This window comes from Camelus ferus, chromosome 15 (assembly GCF_009834535.1).
Source record: "Camelus ferus isolate YT-003-E chromosome 15, BCGSAC_Cfer_1.0, whole genome shotgun sequence".
Classification (NCBI taxonomy): domain Eukaryota; kingdom Metazoa; phylum Chordata; class Mammalia; order Artiodactyla; family Camelidae; genus Camelus; species Camelus ferus.
The window spans coordinates 52460828-52481918 of record NC_045710.1 but is presented as its reverse complement, the minus strand read 5'-3'; the positions used below and the strand labels follow the sequence as shown (position 1 = coordinate 52481918).

The 21091-nt window shown below is 48.5% G+C and overlaps 1 protein-coding gene across 3 annotated transcripts in view; it reads left to right on the top strand.

The window, feature by feature from the left end:
* EXOC6B (exocyst complex component 6B) overlaps positions 1 to 19152 on the top strand; it is a 532267-nt gene extending 513115 nt beyond the window's left edge. For 2 of the 3 annotated variants that reach the window (XM_032497821.1, XM_014551873.2), the window contains 3 exons: positions 8180 to 8292; positions 9403 to 9414; positions 12387 to 19152. In XM_032497821.1, the coding sequence (XP_032353712.1) occupies positions 8180 to 8292; positions 9403 to 9414; positions 12387 to 12513 (252 nt within the window). In that variant the 3' untranslated portion in view covers positions 12514 to 19152. The remainder of the gene's footprint in view (positions 1 to 8179; positions 8293 to 9402; positions 9415 to 12386) is intronic. The other variant, XM_006176112.3, reaches the window with a different exon arrangement.
* The last annotated feature ends 1939 nt before the right edge of the window (positions 19153 to 21091 follow it).

The following is a 21091-nucleotide window of genomic DNA, read 5'->3' as shown; positions in this document are numbered from 1 at the left end:
TTTAAACAGACCCAAGCATATTTCCCAGGCCATTGAGATTCTAGCTTGTTCTAAACTTATCCAGATTATAAGGATTTCCCCTTCTTTACTCTCCTTTTGATGGTAGACATTTTTTCCTATGCCTACCATAAAGTTCCTGGACTCTAATTTGTTAATGACTCATATAAAACAAGAAGTGATTTTCTACAACCAATGTTTCTAATGTATCCATTTACAAAAGAGAACCCAAAGCATTTTCATTATGAATTTGTGTCTAAGTAAAGTTCATTGTTCACAATCGTGGATACAAATTGTACGTTAAATAGCCTTTTGGTCATTTCAAATTTGGAGGACCACTTTATCAAAGCTAATTAGCCATCAGCATTCGTGCTTTACCGTGTGGATGGTAAAGAACTCGCACGTGACGAGGAGGCTGTGAGCGCTGCCTTCTAGACGTTTGCTTATCCTCTCATTGTGAATATTACCGTCAATTCACAGTGTCTTTGCCAAGGTATTTTGAAACCGCTTACTCATTTTGGCCAGAGAGGGAGGGTAAGTTAGTGAAAAACTCAGCAAGATAGTCCCTAGCCTGCTGACCGTACAGCCTGAGACAAACCACAACATGCAGAACAAAAATGAGCCCTGGCCCGTGGCTCCCACCTCCTTCTCCGCCACATCTGCGGCAGCGACTCCATCCAAAACCCACACCTGCCCGCCCGTCTTCTTGAACGTGTATATACGGTGTGGTTATTACCACCCAGTGTGACAAGAGGTTTTCCTTCTGTCCCCTGCAGCAGGACAGATGCTGTCATCAGTGAGAAATGGCCTTACTGGGCAGTCTCTGACACAAAGGAATGCTTGTGTTTGTGTTTTTGTTTTTTGTTTTTGTTTTTGTTTTATTTAATTTGAGAGTCTTCCCTGGCACCAACTGATGACAATGGGAGAGCCTTAAGCCTCTCTATCTTTATTTTTCTCTTTACCAGGGTAGTCTCAGAGGTGAAAAGTTTAGATAGCAAACCTATAAACCCACATTTATGAGGCAAATAAATATTTCTCAGAGTGACGTTCCCTTTCAGGGGAAGCTGCTGATGTGCGATTGGTCTCTGATAAAGAGCTGAGTGGAGCTTCCATCCACCTGGCAGCTGGGGCTGGAGGGAAAGCGGGGAACTGCACACCCTTACTTACTGCTTACCCCACCCTGCCCTCCCGCAACCAGGGAGGAAAAGAGGAGGAGGTCAGAGCTTTTAGGGAGGCCCCAGTGCCAGGCTACTGAGTAGCCAGTGTTGTAAACCTCAGGTACAAGCCAGATCCCTTTAACCTAAAGAGAGCCAGAGAAACTTGGAACCTCTTCCCACCCCAGTTTCATGGCCTGGGGAAAATCCAGAGGCCTCTTTCAAATGTCTGTGAATCCCTTGAGACCTCCAGTCTTCTTGTTTTCTGGGCTCCCATTTCCACAGTGTCATTTTGCAGCTTTCTAGGTGTGAAACTCAGCTTTTTTGAGTTCACAGAGGGAAAAAAAATCACTCACCCAAGCAATTAAGGGCAGAGTAGATTTATCTAAAGACAACAATTGAGGACATGGATTTTTAGGGAAGTTTTTTTTTTTTAATTGAATCACAGTCAGTTTACAACATGTCGATTTCTGATGTACAGCATAGTTCAGTCATACATATACCTACATGCATTTGTTTTCTTATTCTTTTTCATGATAGCTTACTACAAGATATTGAATATAGTTCTCTGTGCTGTACAGTAGGACCTTTTTGTTTATCTATTTTATATATAGTATTTAGTATCTGAAAATCTCAAACTCCCAATTTATCCTTTCCCCCCGGTAACCATAAGTTTATTTTCTATGTCTGTGAGTCTCTGTTTTATATATAAGTTCATTTGTTTTTTTATAGATTCCTATATATAAGTGATATCATATGGTATTTTTCTTTCTCTTTCTGGCTTACCTCCCTTAGAATGATAATTTCCAAGTCCATCCACGTTGCTGCAAATGGCATTATTTTATTCTTTTTATGGCTGAGTAGTATTCCATTGTATAAATATACCACAACTTCTTTATCCAGTCATCTGTCAATGAACATTTAGGTTGCTTCCATGTCTTGGCTATTGTAAATAGTGCTGCTGTGAACACTGGGGTGCATGTGTCTCTTTGAATTAAGGATCCCTCTGGATATATGCCCAGGTGTGGGACTGTTGGATCATATGGTAAATCAGTTTTTAGTCTTTTGAGGAATCTCCATACTGTTTTCCATAACGGCTACACCAAATTACATTCCCACCAACAATGTAGGAATCCTACAAAGCAAGATATTTCCCCTGAACATATTTCTCTGTCCTAAAGAAGTTTTTGCCTCCTTATTGTAATCAGAAGGGTCTCCCTGAAGCCATTGTCCTTCCTTCTTTTCTTTACTCTAGTAGCTACTAGACATTTTACATCTGAGAGAATTTCAGACGACACTGCCCTCCCTGGCCTGGCTCTAGAGGCAGATTTTTTTCTGTAAAGGAGTAAATAGTGAATATTTTAGGTTTTTCAGGCTGTAAAGGTCTCTGTCACAGCTACTTAACTCGGCTGTTATAGCATATAAACAGTCACAGACAATATGTTACCCAATGAGCATGGCTGTGTTCCAGTAAAACTTTATTTACAAAAGCATGCATTGGCTGTAATTTTCCCATCCCATTATCTAGAAGAAAGCAGACAGCAGCCTTGATGAAAACAAGCAGAGAAGTCTCCAGGCTAAAATTCAGTCTGCTTAGCTTATTAACATATAAGGCCATTTATCACTTGCCGCATTTGTTCACAGTATTCCTAAGGCTGTCCCCACCTGCCTGGCTGGGGCTTAGACACCCTCCTTCTGAACTTTCTTTGCATCCTGTTAGATTACCTTTCAGAGTGCTCACGTCACTCTGGATTTGTTATTTCCTGGACTGAGTTCCTCAAGACGAGAGATGTCTTCTTCATCCTTTCGTGTGCCTAGAAGAGTACCTGATACCTTGTTGGGACTCAGTTCATGTTGGTTAAAATAATTCCTGCTTTCTCGCTCCTAGGTTTGCCTAGATTTCTGTGTCCTGGGGATATGTGGGAGGCAAACAGACGGTCTTTTTTGAATGAGTGGTCCAGCACCAGAGACAAGGAGTTGGCGGAGATGTTGGGCAATAAACGCAAATGAGTCATTAGTCAATTCTGTGCTTTTTGGTGGACTTTTCCACAGTTGTTCTCTTGATCTGCCCTCAGCTATTGATAGGAGCTGTTATGTTTCCATATCTGAATGAGAAGGACAGACTTGGTGGCTTCTCTGGGGTCACACTGTCAGTCAGGGGACCCCCAATCTGAGGGTCTATGCTAATCTGCCTCATAAAGGCACCAGTGCACAGTGATTATGAAAAACAACTTTATAATGATGTGATTGGTTTCATCCCGTCAAAGGCTGGGAGTGGACCAAAAGAAAAAAAAAAACCTCCAAATTTAGTGTTCTGTATGTTCACTATTTTCTTGAGTAAGTAGACTGCACTTTCTATGACAGCCCTGTTCTGAAGAGGTCGCGTATTTAGAATTTTGTCAGTTTGATTACATGTTAAGTGTTTCAGGGGAGCATGTTACTTGAAGTCTTTCTGTAGTCTAACCTGTTCAACATGAAGAATTCTTCCAGAATGTATACAAAGTGGGAATTCAGATAATCAAGTTTACTTCAAGGACGTAACCATCTGGGGAGCACAGTTCTCTCCAGGACTCCGTGTGCCTGTTCAGAGAAAACATGTGGGGGAAAGAGGGCTGGCTGTTGTCGACGTGTCTTTGGATGCCTTCCCCTGGAATCTTGGAAGCCAGTATCGAGGGCTGGGCTCACCTGCCACAGCTGTGCGGTCTCCTGTTTGATGTTTCCTTCTTCCTTCTAGTGTTGGTCCAAAGGACCCTCCCTAGCTTTGGTCTATTGGGAAAGTTTGTTGTGAGAAACACAAATTATAAGACTGTCCCACCACCTAGCCAGTATTGTCCTTATTAAATGTCAGTTCACCTATCTGAATTCCATTTGACATGTCTTTACTGACGACCTGCTGGCAAGTTTCATGCCATGCCGGTCCATGCGGTGAGAAAACGTGGTCCCCGTCCTGGGGAAGCTCCCAGTCTACCTGGCAGATGGGGCTCATAGCACAGGAATTAGCAGTGAAGGCGAGAATATATAAAACAGTTCTCACCGAGAGCAGGCACGATGTGAATTGGTTTGGTAACAAACTCTAGTCTTGATCTCTGATAACGTTCCCACTGAAAGAAACCAGGCTCCTCAGAGAACTGGCTGGTTTCAGAGCTGGGCATGGTAGCTACAAGGTGAGCCTGAAACATCTTATTATGCCAGAAAGTAAGGAAGTGCTGAAAAAAATTATGGAGGCATGTCACAAGGACACAGGCTCTGGCCTGAAGGGTCTCCCACTTGCCAAATCCGGGACAATTTGAGCACCGAAGTAATTAGGTATAGTAATGAATATAAACCATTGAAAAAAAGGAAACCCATGAATCCATACCAATAATAAGTAGATAAACTAACGAGGGAGAAGGAGAGAGCACTTGTTTATGATAGAATGCTGCGTGATAAATGTGGAGGGAAGGATGCGATTGGATTGTCATCGGTTTGAAACTTGACTTAGTAAAGACTAAACCAAGGAAGAATCCTCAATAGATGTGAAATCTCAGGGGAAATTTTAATTAGGAGCAGTATATTTGCATGGTCTTAAATTGTCTCTTCAGTTGCTTACTAGTTGCAAAAGAAAATATTAATACCTTATAATACCTATAATATTACAATGGAGAAATCAGACAGCATCTTGACTGGGTGATAAAACTTAATAGCACCAATGAGAGACAAAGGAACATTGTGTATAGAGGGTACACCCCCAGCTGTGGTGCCCTGAGGAGGACACAGCATCACAGGGAGTATTCTGGCCAGAAATGCGTGTCTTATGTCTTTGAGACAGCATTAGAAAAACCAAAACTGAGGGGTTGGGGGGAGAAAGGGGGGCAGGGAACTTTTGAAGGGTTGACATTCTTCAAAAATGTCAATGTCATATAAGAAAGAGACAGGCTGTGGACATAGTCCAGATTAAAGGAGGCTCAGCAGATAACTGAATGTAATACCTAATCCTAAACAAAACACACACACACAAAAGGCTACATAGGACATGACTGGGTCACTTTATCAAATTAGAATATGGATAATATCAATATTAAATTTATTAAAGTTAAAAACCATACTGTGATTATGTACGAGAATAGCCCAAATTCCTAGGGACGCTGAACTACTTGGGGATAAAGGGTCATGATATTTATATACTTCATGCTCAAGACACTCCGAAAACAAATACTGTGCACGCAAAGGGAGAGGGAGCGTAAGTGATGGAGTGTGGGGGGTAAAGTGTTGACAATGGATGGGTCCGGGAGGGGAGGGTGTATGGTGTTCCTTATACTACGCCAATTCTTAGAACTTCCTGATAAATCGAAATTATTTCCAAATGAAAAAATTTAAAAATAAAAAGAATGTGATTGTTAGTGATGACTGAATGTTCTTCCTCCTTGGGAGAGACCTCACTGAGATCTAGCAAGGACCTGGTATGCAGAGAGCTGGGCTGAGAGGGCCTCGTTCACCTTTGAAAGTCATAGTCTGGAAATCAAAGTGCTGTATTGATACACAGGCCTGCCAGTTTTCTCTTTCTCTTATTCTGACACTGCTCTGAGGCATCCCATAGGACTACACCCCAACACAGTCAACTTAGCTAAGTCCCACTCAGACACTGGTCTATGTCCATCTGACTCAGAGGCCATCAGACCTGGGTACAGGCCACAGGAAAGGACTGTGGAAAAGCCACACAGAGAGACCCAGAGTGTGATCTATGGCTCATACTAGTTGAGCTTAATAGAGTTGTGTCGCTTCCATGCCCACAGTGGGGTAAATTAGGCAGCTTGTCATCCCAGAGCTCCCAGGCTCAGTAGTGGCATTGAGAGACTTTGGCAAAAATTTAAAAGTAAAAAAAAAAAACCCTTAGAGCTAAGTTACGAACTGCCCTCCACACCCCATTGGTGATTTACCCAGGTTTCATCAGCCAGAAAGACATGGTTGTTCTTTGTAATAAATCAGGAAGTACTGATACCATTCATTCCATCACTGAAATTAGGAATTCGTTACTAAGGAAGGTCATTTTGCTAAATGCACGTGTATGTCCACCTCTGAAAAGCAGTGCCTAAAATTGTTTTAAGAAATAGGTTTTCAAATGTTTCCAGTTAAACTTACTTGTTATTTTTTCGCGTTCCTTTTGTTAGCATGCAAACAGTAAAAGGCTCCCCGAAGGTTGTTAAGTTTTCTGAGAAAAAAAAATTAATTAGGAAAATGCTCTCTTTTTTCATAGTTTTCTCGGGATTTGGGGGAAAAGCATAATCAGATTTGTAGAAGAACTTTAGACCCAGGGACGCTCCAAATGTCTATCGTGCTCCCTTAGGAGGAAGTCTTAAGTGGTCTCTAGATACTATAGGATAGAAATACCAATATTAGAATGGGAAGTCAGGGGAGATTCCCTTCTAAAGGAGAGCTCCGAGAGGCCCTGGGGCAGCAAAAGGAGATGGTGGAAACGCTTTTACTTGCCAGCTAAAACAGACACGACCTAGAAAAGGCCTGAGAGGACCCTTCGGGGCCCTGCTAACCCAGGCCGACTAGCGTGTCTGTCTCTCTCCCTCCCTCCTCTCATCTTTAGCATCCCTCCCTTGGCTGATGGGGTAGGGGCTTTTCTCAGTTTTAGGTTTGGGACTTCAGCCAGTTCCCATCCTGCCTGAGGCAGCTCCTAACAACTGTTCTAAGCGAGAGGATGGGAGAGGTGGCTTGGCCAAGCAGGGCGAGGCCCACACTGCCTGTTTGTCCGGCTGCGCAGTGATGATGGACAGGGGAGGAAGGTATGCCTAAGCACCCAGGCCCTGGCATTGGATTTGACTCGAGGCCTCCCTGCCTTTGTTCCACACAGAGAGACAGCCATTTACTTTTCATCAACGGTTATCTCTGGAAAGGGAGAAGAAGAGAAATGTCTTTGAGTCCAAAAGCACTTGAATGTATCTCATTGCTGGAAAGAATGCCAAGAAGTCCCTTCTTCTTTGCAGGGTTTTGAGTCTGGGACCATCCCCTCTGGAAGTTTATAGAAGGAAACTAACAGCTACCCTTTCATCATCCCCTACCTTGGAAAGGCACTGGTTTGGGCTTGGGTATTTTTGGTTTATTAGCTTTATTTAGTTAATAATTTTTTAATATTTGCCAGAATGATACCTGAGCTAAAACTAGCTGGGAAGGAAAGCTTTTGACAAAGTGTATTTCGTTTTTCTAAGCCCAGATCTCCCCCAAGGTTTCAGAACTCAGTTCACGCATCCAGAGCTCCCGTCATCTTCTTGTAAATGCACATCTAGTTCTCGGCACTCCCCCTTAATACTCATGACCCCAGTTTCATACTTTGCATCCTCAGTAAGGGACTAAGCCTGCCTCCCCTGACTGTCCTGACCTATCATGGCCCTGGTTTCCATCTGTTCAGCCACTGTCCACATAGGTGTGACATAGGCCCATGTAAACACTCCATGGCCCATTTATGCCTTGGTTCGGTGTTTCTGTGTGGTCTGTATGCCCTGTTTGTTTATAGGCATGTACATATGTCTGTATTAACTGAGTAACTTGGGCAGAGTCAATGCAGCAAGTCACAAAACTGGCACTTGAACCAGACCTTCTAGCCTGAACGCTCATACGATCACATGTATGACATTGGACTCCATCCACCTGTATTTGTTCGTTGTTGAATTCTGAACTCCTAGAATGGTGATTGGCTCCTGGAAGCCGTTTGAGAAGTATGTCTTAAGTGAATGAGTGATTATTATGCGAGTCTTGCATTTTGATTCCGTCCAATGTAAGTGTCTTTACACTCACATTGCCTCTGCCAGCACGGACTCACAGCAGCATCACGGCGCTTCTAGCTGAGATGACTCCGCCTTCTAATAATTACTTGTCTGTTTCCTTAGTTGCGTTAGTCTGTAGCCATTCTTTCTTACGACAGTTTTACTTTTATTGTTAAAATCTACTGCAGCTGGTAATAAGGAATGATGGGGGTTTCTGAGATCCTGGTTTGTCATGTCTGTCTGATTAATCCCTGGGGCCGGGGTTTGGATCTTTTACAGCTGTTGGATCTCTTCATCCAGTGGGATTGGTCCACCTACCTTGCTGACTATGGTCAGCCCAACTGCAAGTACCTGCGGGTAAACCCAGTGACAGCTCTGACCCTGCTGGAGAAGTAAGTACCCCGTCTGGTCGGTGGTCTGCGTTGAGAGGTGGGGAAAGGGGCTTGGGGTGGGGGGAGGTTTGGAGGATAATTTTCTCTTTACCAATAGCCTGAAAAGACAGGAAAGAGGCCCCATCCTTGAAGTTGCCATAGGTGCTCAGTGTCCATCGTTGGATTTGGCAGGCCTGACTTCCTCTTGTAGCCTCTTAATTCTTGAGCCCCAACAAGCAAGGGCAAGTATGAGTCAGCTGGGCTCTGACATCACCTTGGAGCGTCACTAGAGACAACAAGAAGAGAAAGGAAGAGGCCTTAATTTGGGGCTCAGGCCAGCCTGGCGAACAGAGCGAGCCTGGCCCCAGCCATCCGGGGTATGGATGATGGATAGAGACCAGCCCCACAGAACAGGTGGCTTCTCTGGTTTGTAGCAGAGAAGCTCCCAAAATTGCTGAAACCTTCACCTGCCCCCTCGCCCCTTGCCGCCAGGTTGAGCTTTATCGTGCTGACCATGCCCAGAAAGCTGTGTTGGAGGTGCCTAGTTCTTGCCCTAGGCAGCCACTAGCCAGTTAAAGGTCGCTGCCGCAGAGCCGTAGCCTCTCCAAAGCAGAGGTGCGCTAGCTGGCTCCAGAACACCTCACTAACCAGTGAGTCACTCAGATGCTGACATCTGCTCTGGCTTTTGCTAACCAAGTTGAGAACTGGCTGCTCAGAGCACCAAGACCCATGTAATAAAGGGAAGCTTTTTCTTGTTATCAAACCAGAGAACCCTGACTTCTTCGAAGCTTCTTAGAAGAGTACCCTGCATCTAGACAGTGTAGTAAGTCTCCATAATATGGCCAGTCAGGCAGGTCCCAAACCATCGGAAGGCAAGGGTCGGAGTCTAAGGAGGCCAGAGTGGAGCCTTAAGCTGAAGGAGAGGCTAAGGCGTACTTTCCCACTGGGCAGCGTGATGAGGGAGAGAAGGGAGGAGGCGGAGAGCGGGCGAGAGCAGGACGCAGAGGTACGTGTCTGGAGCCAGGAAACTAAGAGCCCACAGTGAAGCTTTCCCCAGACCAAGACAGAGACTGATGTTTCCATTTTAACTTTGTTTCCCATGGTTCTCTCCCAATGACCTACCTTCCCTAGGATATCTAGAGAGTAAGTATATTATTCACTCGGGCCTTTTCCATCACTTTGAGGCAAGTCCTTCTGGTTTCCTCATTGACACTAATGACTCCACTAAAATCCCTGCCCTGTGAGTTGTCCCCACCCTGACATACTAATCTACTAAACCAGCCTGGTGCCAGCTGGCTGGCTGCCTCCCCTCTCCTTGGTCCTTAGAGTGACCCTTGGCTTACCAGTTCCTGTGGGGCTGGGAGTGGTGACAGGGATATTCCCCCAGCGGTGCCAGGTGAAGGGTGGCTCCCACCCAGCTTCCTGGCACACTCAAAACTCTTGCGAGTCCGGGACCTGAAACGCGGCCCTGAAAGAAGGGAGCTCCTCAGAAGTCTCCCCTCCCTCCCCGTGGTGAGGCCATGGCTTTAACATCTGGGACCGTGTCTCCATGGAGGACTCTTTATCAGAGGCCAGGCCGCACCCCAGGGTTCTCTGTCCCCGCTGAAGTGGCTTTGGACTTGGTGCTCAGATGTCACATTCACTACGTGTCCAAATGGCCTCTAGTTGCCTCTCTCAGCAGGTCTGCACTCCTCTGTTCCTCAGAAATCTCTAGATCCGAGAAATACTAAGGATCAACCATAGGCCAGAACAATCAGCCTCCCTGTGGCACCCTGGAGGCCCAGCCAGGAGTAAAGCCGCGTGCTCAGCCCTCACCATCGGCAGGGGCTAAGAGCTTCCTTCCAAATACAGAAGGGCCAGAGGCCACCCAGATCACTAAAATCCGTATTTCCCAGCCTCATAGGAATCAGTCCCTTTACCTGACCCGTTCCTGCCTTCCCCTCAGCCAACTGTACCACCAGAGTTTAAACTCTCTCCTTTTCAACCTGGCACTACTTAGGGTGAGACACGGAAAGACCCGAAGACCTGGTGAGGACATCCAAGAAAGAGAAGAGGCCCCCGTGTCACTGAGGGGTGCCTATAGACAAAGTAGACCAGGATCCTGGGCTCACGGATGCGACAAGGGTGGGGAGGGTTCTCCTTTGGTTTGAGACAAACCAGCGTGCCACCATCAGCCCTTGGGGTACTTGAGTTATCATTCGAGTCGTCCCAACTCCAGGCCTTGGTGGCTAAAACATCCTAGCCTCTGGGGCCCAAAGACTGTCCTCTTTCCCTCTTTCTCCTACTTTGTTTCTGGAGCTCCCTAGGGGAGCAGAAGGCCAGCTCTGGCCGCCTGTCTCTGGGCTGCTTTAAGGAGTCATGAAACTAATGGTCACCTAGGATGTTAAATGAAAGTGTCCTGTAAAGTTAGGAAGTATTTTTCTTCCTTTCTTTTTTCGTTTTGAGTTTTGTGTTGGTTTTATTTAGATTGATCGTATATTCAGCAAAGGCAAAGGAGTTGTTCTCTGGGATAAAAAAATCCAAACCAAGGCAGTTCCACAAGCATAGCTGTGCGATCTGTGTGCAAGGGACCGAATGCGGTCATCGCCACCGCCCTGAGGATCCTTGTGCTTTCTTTTCAACCTAACCCCCTGAACTTCTGTGGTCTCTCCTTCTTCCTCCCTTCCAAGCGCAGGCCTCCACGTGTGGGTGGTGGTACCTTGTATGCAGTGTTCTGAGTTTGCTGGATGAATAGTCCCAGCCTGAAGGCCCTAAGAGCTTAGATGGGCGAGAGAGGTCTCAGTTCGTCTGTGGCTGTCACTGATAAAGCTCTGGTCCTCATCAGAACCTCCTTACCATCTGGCTATCAATGCCCTGGTAGGATCTCTGGCCTTTCGATCCACTGGGCTCTAATCTGTCCCTCTGCACAGGACCACCCCACAGGAAAAAAAAAAAAAGGGCCAGGTTGACCAGAGGCTCCTGGGAGGTCTGCCTGGGAGCAGTTTATTCCCCAGTCCCCAGTGCCTGGTTCCTTCCCTCCCCTCCCCTCCCCTAGCTCCATGCCGGCCAGGGGGCTGAGAGGTCAGCGAGCTGGCCCAGCTTTGGGGAGACGGTGGTGAAAAGCCACCGAGCCCCACCCCAGGGAGAGATGGATCTGGGCAGTGCTCTTCATTCTCTAACATTAGCGCTCTCTGCGGGCTGGAGGGCCAGTGTGCAGGGGCTGGGGCCAGAGTCAGCATCACCAACAGATGTCAGGGGCCAGGGGCCCCTTTCAAGGGATAACAGATTCCTGGGTTCTGTCACAGTTGCTTGGGCAGACTTGGGGGTTTCTCTGACAGCTGCAGCCTGGCCCCATCTTTCTCCCTCCACGCTTCCCAGTTAGGTCTCCCCTTCTGGCAGAATCAGTGGCCAGAACTGCCGATGGTTTGTGCTCTAGGGAGCTGCCCTCTCGGGAGCTTCAGCATGAGCCAGTTAGAAAGCTGTCCAAAGGTCAGGGGCTGAGGATGTCGGCGGCCGATGGGGCTTCTCTTGCCTCGAGTCCTGGTTTATCGAGTGAGAAGGTGGCCCAGCCTTTGGGCACCTGCTTTCCTCAACCCCGTGCCCTCTTAGCCACCTCACCACCTCTGGGCCCTTCCTCTGAGACAAAGGAAAAGAGATCAGTCCAGCCCTTAGCTTTGTCAGGGGTAGGACAGACTAGCCAGCTAGAGTGAGGTTTAGAAAGACACGTGGCTTTCAGTTACTTGCCTTCTTTTGGAATTGCTAATTAAGAGCATTGTCCTGCTTTACTTTCAAATACCGGCTCTGAGGTCGCAAAGGATTTAGGTTCATGAGGTGAGAAGACCTTAGACATTCTCTAAGACCCTATTGAGCCTCGGGGCTGTAGCAGGTCCCAGATGCCTACAGCCGGGGCTCCCCCAGGGCCAGAAGGGAACGAAGCAGGTTGGTGGGTGTGGAAGATAAGGGGTTGGCCATAGCTGGCACTGGACTGGTTACCAAAGGTGACTGCCGCTGGCAGGCCAGGGCAGGGCAGCTTCCTGACTGTGGGCCTGACGGTGGAAACACTCTGGTGGTTAAGACACACTGTCCACCATTGTCGCCTCAAACCCTGTGCCCTCTTTCCTTCCTTCTCTGTTTAGGATGAAGGACACTAGCCGCAAGAACAACATGTTTGCACAGTTTCGGAAAAATGAGCGAGACAAGCAGAAACTGATTGACACTGTGGCCAAGCAGCTCCGGGGACTTGTCAGCAGCCACCACTCATGAAGGCTGGCCTCGGGCCACCGAGGCTGCCCGCTGCAGCCCCGTAGCCCGGGACGCAGCAGCGCCGGCCGGCCCTGCCTTTGTGCATTCTTCTTCAAAGAGAGCAGATGTATTTTTTTAATAACCTGTGTACAGTATGCGCCTAACCTTTCCCTGTAGTGAAAAAGGCACAAGAGGAAGCGAGTACATGAGACGTGGCGAGGCTGGGGCTCGGGGGAAGTCATACTCCGCTCTCCTGTGTTCTGGGGAATCACCTGTCTTCCGTGGCTCTGGGCTTAGGTCTGGGGCTCAGGAACTACACCAACAGAATGGGGACTCGGCACCGAGAGGTCAGCTGAGTAGGGCCGGAGGGTGATAAAGTCCATCCTGCTCCCTCCTAGGCGCCCCGTTCGCTGCCTAGGTGAGTGAGGCTGGTTCTCGCCGGCACAAGGAAAGGGCCTGGAGGACACTACTGTTTAATATATGAGAGACCAGCCCACGGCTCTGGAGTTCAGGGCTTCATCTCCTCTGTCCACTGACTTTCACTGGCTGGTGTACAAGCCTGGCTTGTGGCAAGATGATGGCTTCACCGCAGTCCCCCCAAGGATGGCATTTTCTTTAGCCTTGATCTAACACGGTGCTTTTACTGCTCATTTTTCAGGGGCAAGGTAGGGTGGCGTATGCAGTGGTGATAACTGGACTCCATGACTGTGTGTGCGTTGTCCCCTCACCAGGAGGGGTTCTACGGGATCTTGAAAGCCAGTGTGAGTGGGATCGGAGCCTCAGCCCCTCCCCCGTTCCTCTCATTTCCTTCTTTCAGGGTCAGGGCACTTGGTTCAGAGCATAGGTCAACAGTTATTTCTGTAGGCAGAAAGTCTCCAACTTGGCCTCCTCCTGCGGGGTCACTGGGATAGTCAGATTCCAGAAACCTGAAAATGGCCCTTACTTTACCCTTAGGTAAAACCTGAAGATTGCTTGGGATTGTCCCTTTGTGGGTTTTTGGATTTTTTTTTTTTTAATGGAGGTGCTGAGGATTGGAACATCGTGCATGCTAAGCGTGCCCTCTACCACTGAGCTGTACCCTCCCTGCCTTTATGTTTTAAAATCAGCTTTCTGGCACCATCTTTAAAGGAAATGTCACCAGCTCTGTACTGTGGGGACAGCCATAGCTGGACTGGATACCCCTAGGGATGGAGCCATTGTCACGATGAGGTAGAGAGGGCCAGCCATGGCTAGTGGTTGTGACCTCTGGTCCAGCTGTCCCTAAGTCACGCCCGGGGTCAGAAGCGCTTCTTGCTTAAGCCCCAGGCTTCCATCCCCATAGCTGTCTTCTGGCTCCGCCTGAGAAAGCTTGCCTGTAATCCTGTCCCTCAAGCTCTGGAGTTTGCAAAGGGAGCCTGGACCGGCTCGCGTGGAGGCTGTGTCCGCTGTCCCAGGTGAGCTCCTGAGACTTAACACAGGTGCTCTGCTGTAGGGTCAGTCGGAGGAACCTGCCCTTTGAGACACTTCAGGAAGATGCTAGTAAGGCTCCTGGTAAGAGTCTAACTGCGCATCACCAAGCGATGACAAGTGGGCCACACGGGCACTTCCAGCTGGGGTGAGTGGGAGGAATGGCTCATCAGACAGAATTCCCCACTACCTCCGCCAGCTGCTGAGTTGCTTCTGGGGAGGGCAGTGCTTCCTTTTTCACAAACCCCTCCCCCACCAAGTTGTATCACAACTTGAAAACTGTGGGGAAGAAAAGATGGACTTGGGGACATCCCCAAAGCTGGAGAGACCAGGCTGCACGCGGGCTCCACAGCAGCCCTCGGAGCCGCATCCGGGGACGGGGCTCGGAGTTGACTGCTGCCACCCAGACTTTTAGTAGCCGAGGGAAGACAGGGGCCGTGGGAACGAGACTGAAATGCCATCTTTCAAGCTTGACCTTATTGGGAAGGGGTGACACTGGTCACACCAGTCCCAAGCACCCTCCTTCACCCGAGCCCAGTTTACAAGATCTCTTCAGCTTTTAGCACTGAGACTTTGAAAAGAAATGGAGAGAACCTTAAGCAGGTCACAGCTGTTTTCAAGTGTTGTCGCTGCTGGTCTGGCCTCAAACCTGTCCCCCTGGAAAAGCCCAGCGGCTGAGGAGAAAGAGATCAGGATGGAGGGACGGGGGTTAGTCTGCGCCTCGCACGCAGAAGTCCTTCCACGGAAAACGCTTCTTCAAGCTGAAGACTCCGAGGGTGGCGCCTTCGTTGGATCCCTTCTTCCCTCCCAGTCTGCCCTCCGTCTTCCCTAGCAAAACCAGCACTCAGCTCCTGAGCTGTCTGTCGGTGGAGACACACTCTCGGTGAGCTGGTAAACAGAGGGGCCAGCCGTGTCCAAGCCGTTTGAACTGATGACGTAGGATTCTTCAGTTCTGCCAACAGGCCTCTGGCTGGGCCAGCCCTCGGGAGGACTGGTGCAAACCAGCGGTGCCCATGGCCCTCAGGCTTCTAAGATCTGATCTCAGATGCCCAGAGACTTAGAAGTTCCCCGAGGCCTCAGTAAGAGGGCGAGAATGTGGGTAGCTGGCCTTCTAGTTGGTAAGAACCCTTGGTCAAGTTCTTGGCAAAACCAGGTCTGTATTCCTGAAGGGACAGTCGGGCTTGGCACCCTAGTGGCTTTCAGTAGTAGGTTAGGTAACTGGCATAGCTTGAACTTACTTCGGAGCAAAATCTCTTTGAGTCAACTGGGAATGAAGCTTTGATGGTGGAGGAGAACAGGACCTGGAAACGAACCAGCAGAGAGTCCCCCCTTGGCAAAGGGAATGTGTAGCTTCCAGGGAGCATTTCCCAGTATTTTCATCACATTGCAGGCCTTAACCGTCTCCCAGGCCTCCAAGCCAGGCCCGCTGCCCTGCACACTTGCTCAGTGAGGGGCCTTTATCCCCAAGATCGGCACTGGCCATGACTTTCCCCGTGAGGCCTCTCAGCGCGCTCCTCGGGGCCTGCTGCAAAAGTCCCCTTTCCCGGAGCCGCCCTCCTCCCAGGACGCAACACCTGCCTGCTTCCGCGGCCTATTTTTTTTTTTAATTCTTTTTTTTTTTTTTTTTTTTTTTTGGCCTGAGTTTGCAATTACTTTTCACTCATGTGTTGGAAACGGCCTTTTCATTTTGCACAAATAGTCACACATTTATGGGGGACATTTAGGAAAGTCTGTTTTTAACTCGAAAGGGAATTTTTTTTTTTCTTTAAAACTCACTAGTGAAGCTTCTGATCCTGTGGGGCCTCTTGGTTAGTAGAAAACCTCCTGTGTGGAAAGAGCATGTTCATTCCTCCTGTACGTGTTCCCCTGTTTAACCGCTATTAAAGAAGACAGCCTATGTACCTGTTCAAAAGCCACAGTGTTGTCTCCTGGTTTTTCGTTCTTCTGCCCCTTTGGGCACAGCGTGGCCACGCTGGTGATCCCTCTGGTAGACACTGCAGGCCCTCAGCTGGACAGAGGACAGAGGACCAGAGCAGGACTGGTGGGGAGGAGGAAGCCTTGGAAACCTTCCAGGCTTCTGGGTTAGATTTTCCTGGCTGTACCGTTAACATTAGCATCCTCATCACTGGGAGGAATCATTCTTGAAGCGCCTGATCGCTGTGGAGAGCTGGGCTAGGCAGCTTGCAGCTCGAGGCTCAGTGCGTTTTGAACACTGGCCCTGCCGTGGCCGAGCTCCTGGTTAAGGCTGGAGCCGTGAGGGATTATCCAGAAGAAAGCCAGGCTGGGGCAAGGAGGGAAATGAGCCAGTCTTCAACTCAGGCGTCATGGCCTGGGGTAGGAACGGCTCTGGTCACGGAGGACAGCACAGAGAAGTCAGGATGTTAACTAGCCGGGCTTGCAGGGAATTCAATCCAAACTTTGTGACGCTGTGGAAATAATTTCAGGTGCAGATATTTCTCATTAGAGCAAAAAGTTGGCCCAAGCCCGGCGTGGGCTGGGAGGAGGGTGAGGAACCCGGGAGGCATATCCGAAACCATGGTGAGTAAGGTCCGAAATGTCTGTGTGACAACTCCCAGCCTCTTGTCCCCTCGGCTGGCAGGGAAGCCATGGGAAGAGGCTGGAAAGACTTTTTTCAGTAACAAGTCTGACGATTTGCTGCCTGAGACCCGGGCTTCAGTTTTTGCTGTGCCACTTATCAGGGTGACATTGAACAATTAACTCCCTCAATCTCCTGATCCTCATCAGGGAAAGCAGGAGATGATGCCTCATTGGCAGGGCTGGTGCGGGGTGTAGATGGGCCGTGGACGGTCCCGGTGCTTAGCTGGTCCCCTGCCACGGCCCAGGAGCCAGTTAAGGCTTTCCTGCCCGCCCTCCAGTTCCACAACATACCTTGTGGCTGAGCATTGAGCAGAAGTGTCCAGGGCTTCTCTGCCCCCTGGCTGCCCCTCCGCAAGCCCATCACTAGTCCTGAGGCCCCTTGATCACCTATAGAGACACAGAGGTACCAGCCCTTCAGATCAGACAGCCAGCTGCCTGGCTCAGAGTAGAGCTGGTCCCCTCAACACCATCTGGAAGATTCTCTGCCAAAACTTTGACCTCCTAGAATTCAGGTGTTCTTGACCAGAGGTCCGTGAGCCCTTGGAGTGTGTGTGTGTGTGTGTGTGTGTGTACGTGTGCACAGGCTTGCATCCGCTCACTTTTCTGGCTAGAAGGTACGTGGCTTCCAGTGATGCCTAAGAAAGATTCAGGACTAGCATCCTGGATAATAAGCAAATCCCTCTGGAAGTGTAGCTCTCCCTGGGAGGAAAAGCCAGCTGCTCTGAGTGTTCACCTCCACTCCCCGCCTCGTGTTCCTGGCAGGAAATTTGCCAAGACCCGCAGCTCTGCCACAGAAACCCCAGGTCACGCCTAAAGACCAGGACGGCCACCATTCCAGCTTTACCTCCCCAGAGACTTCCAGCTGGTTGAGGGGATCACAGACAAGAGGGCCCAGCATGGAGGCTGAGCTGTCAAAGCCACACTGAACCCAAATCCCCTCCCAGAACGTTTCCCACAGCTGCTGACTCTGAGCACTGACTGGTGCAACGTGTCGCCCAAGGCCTTGGCCGGAGAGGGACCAGCCGCGCTTGGGGAAGCAAATCAAACCAAACCAGGGGTCGAGGTGAAGCAGTCACCAGCTTGCCCCTTTTCTTGTCTGTTTCCCAGATGGAGAAGTTTGGGGAAGAGCTAGTGGAAGCTGAGGCAAGGAAGGAGCAAAAGTACCAGCCCCTTTCCCCAGAGGCCGCAGTTTTGAATTTAATGGACAGTATGTGCAGGCAAGGAGAAAGCCTCCAGGCCCAGGAGACCAGAAGACAAAGGCTCTGGAGGAAGTGGAGGAGGAGGAGGAGAGAAGCGGAGGGCCGGGCATTGTGTGGGAGCGCCGCCTTCTATCTGTTTCCATCACTGGGGGTTAGGGTTACCCTGCATTTGGGGCCCAGCTGCTCTGTGGGGTCGGTGACACCAGCTGTTGTGATGTTAATGGAGGGGCCTCTCACAGGGGGCACCCCTTCATCAGCCGGCCTACCTCAGCTCCCAGGGAGGATTCCGGCTCCTGTTCCCGCAGGGAGGGGGCAGCCTGTGGGGCCAGAACCGGACCCCAGACAACCACGCCCCTCCCAGTCTGAACCCACGGCTAAGTGTCCCTTCCAAGCCCAAGCGATGACCTTCCTCTCTCCAAAGCTCCAGAAAAGGAATGAAATCTGAACATTGAGACGCGTTTCTGGCCCTAAACAATCCGTCCATTCTCTAGGCTCAATGATGGGTCTATTTCCTCCTGTAAATGGGTCTCGTAATCTTCAACTCTTACCTTTGCTTCTGAGGGTAATTAATTGGCCATCCCTCTTGTTCTCCCCACACACTCCCCTCTCTGTTACAAGGCTCAGGTTAAGCCGGGTGGATGGCTTTTCTTTCTTTCTGTTCCGTGCAGTGCTTATTTTTAAAGCTGATGGAGTAACGCCCTTCCCTCTCCAGTGAACGTCTGCTCCAGAGAAGCCTGCTGGGGAAACACCACTTCCACGCGCACGGGAAAGGGGCCTCTGACCGCCCCGCTAAAGGCTTTTCAGGTAGCCAGTCCTGAGCAACCATTTCACCTTTTTTCCCTCCCACAGGTATGTTTCCAGGGTTTTAGGGAGGATCCCAGGGAAGGAATGCTCAGGTCACACTCAGGAGCAAAGTGGAGGGTTGAGTGGTGATCTGGACCCTGGAGACAAAGGGAGGCAAAGGTGGGCGTGGGAGAAAATAAGACCAAAGGATCGGAGTCTCATTTTCTTTCCCAGGGTGAGGAAAAACAGGTCTCAGGTGCAGGGCAGCGTGAGGGCATGGAGGTAGGAGGGGTGAGGATCGGGCTCATCCAGGGCAGCTGGCAGGAGGCTGCTTTGTGGAGGCAGGTCATGCGGGCGGTAAGTTGAACCACAGAGAGACTGCCTGGCGCTTTCTAGTGTCTGTGTCCTTGTCTGATGCTTCTGCTCTGTGAAGGCAGGAATGATGTCGCTGGCCTGTCGGAACCCCTGGCGGCGCCCTGCCCAGCAAATGGCACGTGGGGACTCACGGCCAGACAAGTCACGCATGGTAGTGACCCGCTGCCAGGGGAGGGGGCTGAGAGCAGCCCTCCCGGGGAGCAGAAACAGTTTGTCCTGATGTTGTCTACAAAGCATATGGTGATTAAAAAAAAAAAAAGCAAACCAACTTCTAGTCGGTGGTATTATGATTGAAAATTCTCTGCAAACCCGTGCCATCCTACTTAGTATACCACGGAATAAGGAACAGGTTGAAGTTGCAAGCAGATTGAGTCAGGTGAGAAACCAAAGCAGCAGGCTGATACCTGATGGGCAGGACGTGGTCCTGGCGGTGGTGGTGAAGGATGTGTGTCCGTGCGTACGGATATGTGCACGTGGGGATCAGACAGAGCTCCCGGGAGCTTGCCCCACTGAGCCTTAATCCAGTTCCCCACACATAATCACTGCCAACAGTGTGGTGGTGTTCTTGCAGCTCATTTGAATATGTATATACTGACTTTTTTCACGAGAAAATTACCATAGTGTGTTATCTTCCAGAGCCTTTTCCCCACTTACTCTTAAACATCTTCTGTGACAACATACAGGATCCCCTCATCCTTTGCAAAAGCCCATAAGTATTTCCATTGCATGGGCATACCTTGAGTGTATTTAATTAATTCTCAACTGATGACCATTTGGGACATTTCCAGTATTTCACAATTATAAATGATATTTCAAGACATTCGTATACATCTTTTCCTTCTTATTTAGGTATTTCTATAGCATAAAATTTCAGGAGTGGAATTGGTTGGTTAAAGGCCATACATATTATAAATAGTAATAAAAATTGTGTATTACTCTCTTGAAAATCACCAGTGTACACTCTTCCCAATAGTATATGAAAGAGTTTGTTTCTTTACATTATCCTCAGCCCCTAAGGAATTTCAATATTTTTCATTCTTGCCAATCTTAGAAGTAAAAAATTATTTCCCTTTGTTTTATTTACGTTTCTTTAATTTATTGTGCACTTAAACGTATGTTTATACTGTTTGTTGTTCATTTACACTTCCTCTTGTGTGAAATAGCTGCCTTTAAAAAAAATAGGTTGTCTCCTTTTTCATATGATTTGTAACTCTTTGCCTACTCGAGGTTTTAATTATTTGTCTTTTGTCATAGCAAATACTTTCCCCAGCCAGTCTTTTGAGTTTGTTCATGGTTCATATCATTTTGAACTCTTTACTTAACAAGTAACAAAAAAAAAACCAACTTAGAAAAGATTTATTGATTGAAAGTCCAAAGGTAGTTCAGGGTTGGTTTGATTCAATAACAACAAAAAAAATGTCAAGGTCCTGTTTCTTTCCTTCTCTCTACTCTGCCTTTCATAGTAACAAGGGTGTCGTAAATTTCACTGCCCTCCTGATAGCTAAATGGCTGTCATTTTTCCAGATTTCATGCCTCCACACCACACTGTGCAGCAACCAGCTTCCACTGGCCCTCTTAGAGGAGTGAGGCACCTTCTGTCCCATATGCCTCCAATATTTGGAGACCTAAATTGGATTACATGCCATTCTTTTTGATCAGGACCAACCCATGGTTCTACTGCTTAGGCCAGGGTGTCTTACGTGTACCAATCATGGTGGCAAAAGGCAAGAGAATTACCCTGGTAGGTTAAACAAATCTGTTCTTACCCTCAGAATTGAAAGAGGTGTTAATACTCACCTCCAAACAAACTACAAAGCACCTACACAATGGGGGGGAGGATGGAAGGAATATTAAAGAGACAGGCCATAATATTCACCACATGGTGTTTTCTGCCATACAGAAAGCTCTTCATTTTTGAGATGTCAATTTATGAGACTTCATGATATTTAGATTTCCCATCACGCTTAGATCTTCCCCTCTTCAAATTACAAAAATGTTGCCTCACATTTTCTTCTGATAGTTTGTGTTTAATATATTCATCATGTACCAATTTGAAATTTACTTTGAGGTGAAGAATGTGGCGGGGATCCAGCTATTTCTTTTTTTCTCCCCCTCTTTTTACAAATGGCTAACTAGTTGTCCCACAACATCACGGATTCATTTTTAAATGTTATCTTTATCATTTATTAAATTCCCAC